The following is an 8966-nucleotide window of genomic DNA, read 5'->3' on the forward strand; positions in this document are numbered from 1 at the left end:
CATCATTTAATCATTGACTTCAAACTTAGTCAGCTGAGGCCAAACTTTTAGCAATTTCAGAATGCCTCCATACTGATGCAAATTTGCATTGGAGCCTCACACTCCAACAGATAAGAGAAGTAAAAGATAAAGAAATTCTGTCATTTGTTTTTTTAAAAGTTCTATAATTTTATATTGTTTGTATCGATATGATTTCAAATTTGTATTAATAATTTTTTTGTATTTGTTTCGTTGATTCTATATTAAAATTATTTTTACACAACTTTTAGTTCTTATGTTAAATTATTTTTATTTATCGATTTTCTAATATGAAGTCATTTGAAATTTTAAATACTTTTTTTAATTTAAATTCCTCCGTCAAAATATAGTCTTAGAGAAACTATTATTGATGTCCTAAAAACTGAATTAATCTAAAAAAAAAGCTCAGATAGCCTAATTTGAGAGTACAGGATGCTCAGGTCCACAGGACTATTGTAGACTTAAGACCTCCTAACTAATATAAAAGCCTATTACAACTAGGCTCAAAAAGGCTACATAGATGGCCTCAGTGTCATCCACACCAAACCAAGTCGATTAGACGCCTCCAAGAGTTGATTAAACCTTGGGCAAATGCATGATTCCTCCATAATTCTTCAAACCCTAAGACATGGAGATTCTGGCTGCTCAAAGGACAATCAAGGCTCAAAAATCTCAACTGGAATCGTTGGAAACAAACAATTTTTTTCTTGCCCCTACATCAGTTATCAAGTTACCCAAACTTTTAACAAACTATATACAAGTCAAGTTGTCAAGAGCATTAGCAAAAGTTATGCGCCTTCAACTCAATTTAAGAACTCTCAAGGGGCCTCTACATAATTTCCCGAAAAGTGTAGCTTAATAATGCAATTCATCACGTTTCACATGCTCCGCGGAGCAGCCAATCAATCACCGGCCTTTCCTTGTAAAATATCTGTAAATTGAAAAAAGAAAAAAGGAAATAATACTCCTAGGTCAGTTCATTCAGCCGCAGCTATTATAAAAGTCACACAACAGCCACCACTATTGTCCCTCTTCCTCATTTCTCTCCGCACAATCTCCTCGTTCTTCTCTCCTCCATTCCATTTGCCTTACTCGAGTACAGAGGCGAGTCGAGCGCAGGTAAAGTCTCCTTTCTGGATTTTGAAGGTTTTCACCTTTTTTTTTAAAAAAAATATATTTTTGTCCTGTTTTTAGGATTTAGTTTTCTGAGGATCTAACATGATTATCGCTTTTGTATGATTGTGTGTCATGTTAATTTTCTCTATTTTTGATCGGTTACATCTGATTTGTTTCTATAAGTATATCTTGTTGTTTTATGCATTTCTAGTTTAGATCCGTAGGTGAAATATACAGAGAGCTCAAAATATCTGTAGGTTTAGAGAACTAGAGGTCTGTACTCGTATAGATCCATCTTTCTAGATCTGATTGCGTATTTTTTATTCGTAATTCATGTAGATCTGATTCTTGTATCTGCGTAGATTTATGGATAATTAGTTTGTGTAGGTTTATGTTTTTAGGCGCTCATCGGATCTTGTTGGTTGTGCTGTTTTTTTATTCGGTTTTGGATATATGCTTTCTGCAAGCTGTTAGTTTTATGATTTGTTTGTATTATACTATTGGTCTATATCTTTGTTATTTACGCCGATGTATGCACTTTTCTGATTGACAACGATCGATAGTATCTCTGCTGGATTTTTGTAGTTTGATTTTTCATCTTTTTTTTCACTGGTGGTTTCTTTATTTTGCTGGAACTATGGGATCTAGCTTGTCAAATTACTTGTACGTTTGAAAAACTTTTAGCTGTGTATTTGGTTAATTCTAGCCATTGTACAAAGACAGTCTTTCCCTGATGTTAAAACCAATTGGCCCTTGAGTTGGGACCATTCTAAAATGTCAATATAAAGCTCAGTTGTAGGTAGGCAGGTCATATGTGCTTGATTGCAACATTTTGATTTTTCTGGTAGTTATGTTCACTTAATGCCATTAATATTAGTATGGTTATCTGTTTAAGCTACTGTGGTATTTTATACATCAACTGTCTTTTCTGCTCAATTTGATGCATTAGCACTGTTCATGAATCAAATTTGCGGCATTACATGCTGCATCCTACTTTGGATTTATTTAATGTCATTCTTGGGAGGGAAAATGGGTGTTTATACATTGTGTATGAGAATCATCACATTCTTGGATGTTTGGGGACATCATGGCCCACAATATTGGGTCATATGCTGTGGATGATCAAACTGTTTTTGATAGTTATTCTAGGTGAACACTTGTATTCAGCTGCATTTGCACGTTTTTGGGACACAAGAATTATGGGGTTCTTGTGTTCTAAATTTATTCCTGGATCTGTAAACAACTAAAATATCCTTGTTAACAACTGTTAGTCTTATGCTATTCCTTGTATGTTCAATTGACCATATGTTTTGCATACTGCAGGAGTTTTAGATAGCGTTAAGATGGCTGAGCAGCACCAGTACCCAAGTATTTCCCAGAAGGTAGCTAACCAGCTTCATCTGAGCTCCAGTCTCTCCCATGGTGTTGAAGCTCGCTATGGGGGCTTCCAGCAGCCTTCTGTGTTTCAGAGGCGGTTTGCTTATGGCAATTATACAAGCCCAGGATTGCAATACCCTATGACCTGTAGAGCCTCTCAGGATCTGTCGTTGATTTCTGCAAATGCTTCACCAGTGTTTGTTCAGGCTCCCCAAGAGAAAGGTCTCGCAAGCTTTGCAATTGACTTTCTCATGGGAGGAGTTTCAGCTGCTGTTTCAAAAACAGCTGCAGCTCCTATTGAGCGTGTAAAGCTCTTGATCCAAAACCAAGATGAAATGATTAAAGCTGGCAGGCTCTCTGAACCATACAAGGGAATTGGAGACTGTTTCAAGAGAACAATTCAGGAAGAAGGATTTGGATCATTGTGGAGAGGAAACACTGCAAATGTTATTCGTTACTTCCCAACTCAGGTTCCCCTAATCTCCAAATTCCACGATGCATGCATATTCATCACTTCCGTTTACTCTTATAGCATGCTTTACTAATGTTTAACTCATGTTCCACAGGCCTTGAACTTTGCATTCAAGGACTATTTCAAGAGACTCTTCAACTTCAAGAAAGACCGTGATGGCTACTGGAAATGGTTTGCTGGCAACCTTGCATCTGGTGGTGCTGCTGGTGCTTCCTCACTGCTCTTTGTTTACTCCTTGGATTATGCTCGTACTCGCCTTGCCAATGATGCCAAGGCTGCAAAGAAGGGAGGTGAGAGGCAATTCAATGGTTTAGTCGATGTCTACAGAAAGACTCTTAAATCTGATGGTATTGCTGGTCTCTACCGTGGATTCAACATCTCATGTGTTGGTATTATTGTGTACCGTGGTCTGTACTTCGGAATGTACGATTCTTTGAAGCCCGTTGTCCTTACCGGATCATTGCAGGTCAGTGTATCTTCCTTACTGTTGTCTGATTGCTACTTCTATAGTTTCCATGATAAATCTAAGCTGCTACTTGGATCATGTTAGTGAAATAACTTCCCAGGACCAGTAGAATTAGAATTGTGAGATTTCATTGTTTGGGAATTATAATTTTTATTCCCATTCTACAATTGCGGTCATTTTAGTTTTGGTTTGTGAATACCTATTTACCATCCATAGTCAAAATTTTCTAGAATCAACATAATGCTTATATATATATCTATCTTGCTGTTTGGTCCATGGTTTGCTTTATATTGTTATTTAGGAGTTCGTTCTTTATAACTGAGATTTGGCCTTTTATGATTACAGGATAGTTTCTTTGCTAGCTTTGCCCTCGGTTGGCTCATCACAAATGGTGCTGGTCTTGCCTCTTACCCAATTGACACCGTTCGTAGAAGAATGATGATGACATCAGGTGAAGCTGTGAAGTACAAGAGCTCTTTGGATGCATTTGCCCAAATTCTTAAGAACGAGGGTGCCAAATCCTTGTTCAAGGGTGCTGGTGCAAACATTCTTCGTGCCGTTGCTGGGGCTGGTGTGCTTGCTGGTTATGACAAGCTTCAGGTGCTTGTGTTCGGAAAGAAATATGGCTCTGGTGGTGCTTAAATATCACCACTTTGTTTTACCTTTAGGAATAGATGGCGATGAAAATCTTTTTGTTATTTAGTTTGAGAATTCATGCAAGGCAAAGTTTGCGGATTCAGAATAATTAAAACTTAGAGAGGGCTTCGTCCCAAACACTATGCCCCTTTAGCGGGCGCTTTCTTCCTGGAAACCTGTTGTTCAGGAACATGTTACTTAGTTTCACCGAGGAATTACGTCTTTGTTTTCTTGAGATTTTGTTTTTAAAAGCTATGGCTTTTGGATTTATGATGGTTTTGAAGCGTTACTTTAAATTTCCTTCTTGAAGGGTGAAATAGCTTTTTCCATGTTCATTGTCTGCTGCTAGTTTGACTTTACGCCCCGAATGAATTTAGTTGCTTATCAACTTCATATTGCAGTGTACAACAGGGTCTTCAATAACCGCAAAGGAAACCAAGATAAAATATCGTCAAAACTCCAGTGTAATAAAACTATGGATACAAAGAGACTAGAACTATGTTTTGATCTATATTTATAAGATTATTGAAGTGTTTTATTTTGATTTTAGAAAAATATTAGATAGTCGTAGAAATAATTGAAAAAATTTCAATGAAGCTTTGTGGATGAATAACGTAGAGCAGTTGAGAAAGTCCAACATCATAATGTGATCATTCTCTCACCGCTATCCTCACCATCGATATAATGATATGTACGAATGTAAATTATATAATAATAATTGTAATAAAAAATACACAAACACCATTCCAAATTTGTACTCTCATCAAACCCTTTCTCGGAAACACCCAAGATTTTGTCCATTTCAACCCCACGTACTCTCTATTGCCCCAAAGAAACAAACCCAAGAAAAGTTCCAATAGTGTCAGGAGTAAACATGAAAGCACGACATGAACTTATATAAGAGCATGCAAGAACTCGCAAACCATGACGACATTTCTCTTAAAGTGGCAATAGAATTCAAAACCTATTATTTCCTTTATCCCAAAATGGCAATAGAAGTCAAAAACTATGAAATAAGCTATATCGTTGCTTTAGCAAATGAAGTTGACTTGGTGGATGAGGCTAAATGAAATTTTGTATGAACCACACCCATAAGTGTAAGAGAGTAGTTTGAGTTGATTTAGAAATACATACATGGCACGAAGGTTTTTTGGTTAGGATGGTAAAAGCCCAAATCAAATGCTAGGGTAATTGGGGCCATCTACTAAGAGGGAGGGGAGATGAAGTGACCACTGCTAAAACTTGAGAAACAAAATCAACCCAAATAATCTGTCTTGATGGGAGAAGATGATGATCGCATTTAGAGCAGCATAATCACAATGAGCCATCTTCCAAGCACAATTCTTTTGAAGCATAAGTAATATGCCAACATGCAATATCTAAAGCTTGTACACTTGCTCCGCGGGGTCTTAAGCTCAAGGAACATAAGTTGAATCACACAACTAAAAGACTGAGGAAATAAACCCATGTCTGGCTATTTTTCTCATTCAATGAGTTCACTCAATTGCATAGCACTAATAGCCAAAACGAAATAACTGGACCTGGATATTGTGAACTCTCTCATCCAGCAACAGAAAAGGTGTGCAGACTTTGGCAGAGCTCTCTCCTAGAGTTGATTTAAAAAAGGCAGTAGCCAATAGCAAGATCTCATTCATTGAATGACGCCTAAATCAAAATCCAGCATGTGAAGGGAAAGTTTTGGTTTCTCTTAATTAATTCCTGGATTTCTTCCTGGACTTCGAAGAAGGCTTGGTTTGCTCTGTGCTTGCCTGAGAGGTTCCTTTAGAGTTGGTGGTTTGGTTTGATTTTGAGCTAACGTTGCTGGCAGCCTCTTTAACAACTGCACCCTGAGAACCCCTGATTTGAGCCGCTCTCTTATCCTTTCTCTTGGGCCTATAACTAGACCTCTCCCTCTTTGGCAGCCACCTTTCTGGATCTGGTGGAGGACCTGGATTTGCAGGGTCAAAGCCTTTTGGGTACTTTGGCTTTCTCTTCCTTTTTTTCTTTGTTTTCTCCTTATTCTTTGGTTCATATGCGTCTGGAATCCCTGCCGCAGGGGCATTCTCAGTGTTCTTTGCACCAGAAGTTTTCTCCAAGCTCTCCACATCGATTCCCTTCAAACCAGGAAATGGTTTCAATTGCTTCTCATAAGATTCAGCCTTCTGAATATCTGTATGAGCAGCAGTCTGAATAAGACCCACCAGAGCTTCAATGCTTCCATGGCTTTTGACAAGCTCCTCGTACAGGCGAGCAGCTTCATCCTTCTTTCCATGTCTGAGCTTAAATGAAGCAGCCTCTTGCATGATTACATCAAGTTTATTGTCTTCAGTCATGGCATTAGACCACCACTTTATTGCAGAATCAAGCACAGCATCAGCACCATCAATATCTCCCCCACGTTCTTTGAGTGACACAATGGTGGCAACAGTTGCAGGCTTATGTTGAATATCCTGTATTTTTAGCAGAGACTCAGCTGCTATTTGAGGATGGCCTGCAGCCGCAGCAATCTGTGACCTTGCAAGCAGTATGATCTTCGATTTGTCAGGAAACTTATTTGCGAACTGCCCTAGTATCTCCTCAGCTTTATTGGCTTTGTTCTCCCTTACATGAACTGCAGCTTGAAGAAGCACTGGCATTATACTATTTGGAAACATCCCTGGAAGTGCAGAAGCAAGTTCTCTGGCCTGCATTTGCTTTTCTTAATTAGCTAAATTGTCAATAGATGAAGAGAAACCTGGAAATCCAAGTAAACTGAAGTATATTCTCAATGCAAAAAAGTTAATACAATATGGAATTGCCCAAATTAAGGATAGTAAAAAAAAAAAAAGGAATTACCTGATCCAACTTATTAGAATGAAGTAGCAATAACATGCGGTTAACATATATTGCTTCTCTTTGCTTCTGAGAGAGCTTTAGGTCAAGGCCACGAGCAAGATGGAAGGTTAGAGGTCCTTCACCTTTCTCTATCAGCTTATCAAGTTTTCTCAAGCCATCAGACGCATCCTTCGGGCCCTTTAATGCGATAAGGTTGCTTATTGCCACTGCAAGTGACGACTCATCTGCCAGATTTTTCTTGATAATGCTGGAATACGATTCAAGAGCTTCTTGAGTGTTTTCTAGCACCTGAAGAAACCATAGCAGGCCTGATTGAACCACTGCCTCCAACAAAGTGGGCGAAACCCCAGAAATGCAAAATACAGTATTACAATCTCACCTGTTGAACATATGCTAGCTGAACAGCTAAAGGTGCCAATTCAATTTCTATCTCATCATCAGCTAAATTCTCTTCCATTAATGTTTCCTGGCCAATTCTGCAAAAGAATCAATGTTAGCTTCAAGCATTCAAAAGATATTCTCAATGGTCCAAAGATGTAATAATGAAAAGTATGTTTCTGAGGAATTCCGAACGTAATGCTAGAGTTAACAAGTCATAAGATTCTAATGTAAAGTATAATGCAAATACATAGGTCAGACATGGAGGAGGTTGACAGAATAATTTTCTTCTATTTTGTGCTTTACGAAAGTTGACCCATAAGCAAAGCATCACGGTTAGACTTTCACAAATGGTGTCCATATACTGCTTGCTGCTAAGCAGTAGTCTCTTCCAGCAAAGCATGGATCATATTCAGCCCAGACTTAAATGAGGCCATAAGAGTGCTTAGGAAAAATGCTTTACTTCAAATCTAAAATGACCAAGTATGATGGAGGCTAATTGATCTGGATAATCAATTGAGTTTCTTGAGTTGGATATTACCTTCGAGCTGACAGCAACATTTGCTCTGCATCTTTATACTTGTTTCTTTCTATCAACGAGCAGGCAACATTGTAAGCCAGTTCAAAACTGCTTGTTGGTTTAACTCTGAGAGAATCTATTGTCCCCTGGACTTCAGAAGCCCTCCCCGCAGAAACCAAGCCAGCAATAAAATTTATTTCTAAAGAATCTATCTTCAATTTCTGAAGCTTTTGATAGATATCAACACATGCATCCATCTTCCCTAGGCGAAATAAAATCTGTGATTCTAACAACATAGTTGCAGAGTTTCCTTGTTGCCCTTTCAAGGACTCCAAAGCTTCATCCAACTTATTTTGCCGATATAAGCAGTATGCCTATTCAGAAAAGGAAAAGACATAAATCAACATGGCATAGTACCCACTGTGCAGCTTACAGATGACCATACTCGCAGCTGAAATCATCTTAAACTTATGAAGATCCGAGTCAGCTAAACATGGCAAACATTCAACTCACCCAATTCAAACAAGAGATTCAATAGGGCTGCACCAATAATAGGGATGCTGAGAAAAAAGATAAAGAGAATTCCACCAAGTGCTAAACATTCAACTACACTGATCTGTGGAAAATCTAATTCTATCTCAAAATTTGACACATATATTGAACAGCAATATCTCTGATCTTAAGGAAAATAATTTTTCTTTTAATTAAATCAGAATACAAATTGGGTGACAAACTAAAAGAGCTCGAGACAGCTCTAACGATTATGCGAGGGAAAATAGCTTTATCCTTCACGCCATATAAGCCACATCTTATTCAAATGCTAACACCGTTCTCTCTCTCTCTCTCTCTAATTATGGGCGGGAAAATAGTATAATCCTTCGTCCCCACATAAACCAAATTTTCTTCAAAAGCTATCGTCATCCGCTCTCTCTCTGTCTCTAATTGTGCGCAACCGTGGATAAGCCAAATTTTCTTCAAATGCTAATGCCATTCTCAGTCTCTCTCTAGTTGTATGGGGGAAAACTACTATTACTTACAATCCACATAAGCCAAAATTTTCTTCAAATGCTAACAATATTGGCTCTCTCTTTAACTATCTATCTATAATTGTTTGCATGGGAAAATAGTATTATCCTTCAACCCACATA

General features: G+C 38.1%; 2 protein-coding genes across 2 annotated transcripts in view; one reads left to right on the forward strand and one right to left on the reverse strand.

Annotated features, from left to right (window-relative positions):
* LOC105163567 (ADP,ATP carrier protein, mitochondrial-like) lies at positions 981-4381 on the forward strand. The gene is made up of 4 exons (XM_011081973.2): positions 981-1137; positions 2458-2981; positions 3078-3449; positions 3795-4381. The coding sequence occupies exons 2-4, from the start codon at positions 2478-2480 to the stop codon at positions 4089-4091; spliced, it is 1173 nt and encodes a 390-aa protein (XP_011080275.1). The 5' UTR covers positions 981-1137; positions 2458-2477; the 3' UTR covers positions 4092-4381.
* Positions 5364-8966, reverse strand: part of LOC105163568 (signal recognition particle subunit SRP72) — a 4472-nt gene continuing 869 nt past the window's right edge. The window contains exons 3-6 of the mRNA XM_011081974.2: positions 7840-8192; positions 7300-7396; positions 6921-7208; positions 5364-6769 (exon numbers count right to left, since the gene is read on the reverse strand). Of these exons, the coding sequence (XP_011080276.1) occupies positions 5798-6769; positions 6921-7208; positions 7300-7396; positions 7840-8192 (1710 nt within the window). The 3' untranslated portion in view covers positions 5364-5797. The remainder of the gene's footprint in view (positions 6770-6920; positions 7209-7299; positions 7397-7839; positions 8193-8966) is intronic.

This window comes from Sesamum indicum, linkage group LG6, assembly GCF_000512975.1.
Source record: "Sesamum indicum cultivar Zhongzhi No. 13 linkage group LG6, S_indicum_v1.0, whole genome shotgun sequence".
Classification (NCBI taxonomy): Eukaryota; Viridiplantae; Streptophyta; class Magnoliopsida; order Lamiales; family Pedaliaceae; genus Sesamum; species Sesamum indicum.

Coding starts and splice junctions, on each gene's coding strand:
- LOC105163567 (XM_011081973.2), top strand. CDS start 2,478: ATGGCTGAGCAGCACCAGTACCCAAGTATTTCCCAGAAGGTAGCTAAC. Junction 2,982..3,077: donor TTCGTTACTTCCCAACTCAG/GTTCCCCTAATC, acceptor CATGTTCCACAG/GCCTTGAACTTTGCATTCAA. Junction 3,450..3,794: donor TCCTTACCGGATCATTGCAG/GTCAGTGTATCT, acceptor TTATGATTACAG/GATAGTTTCTTTGCTAGCTT.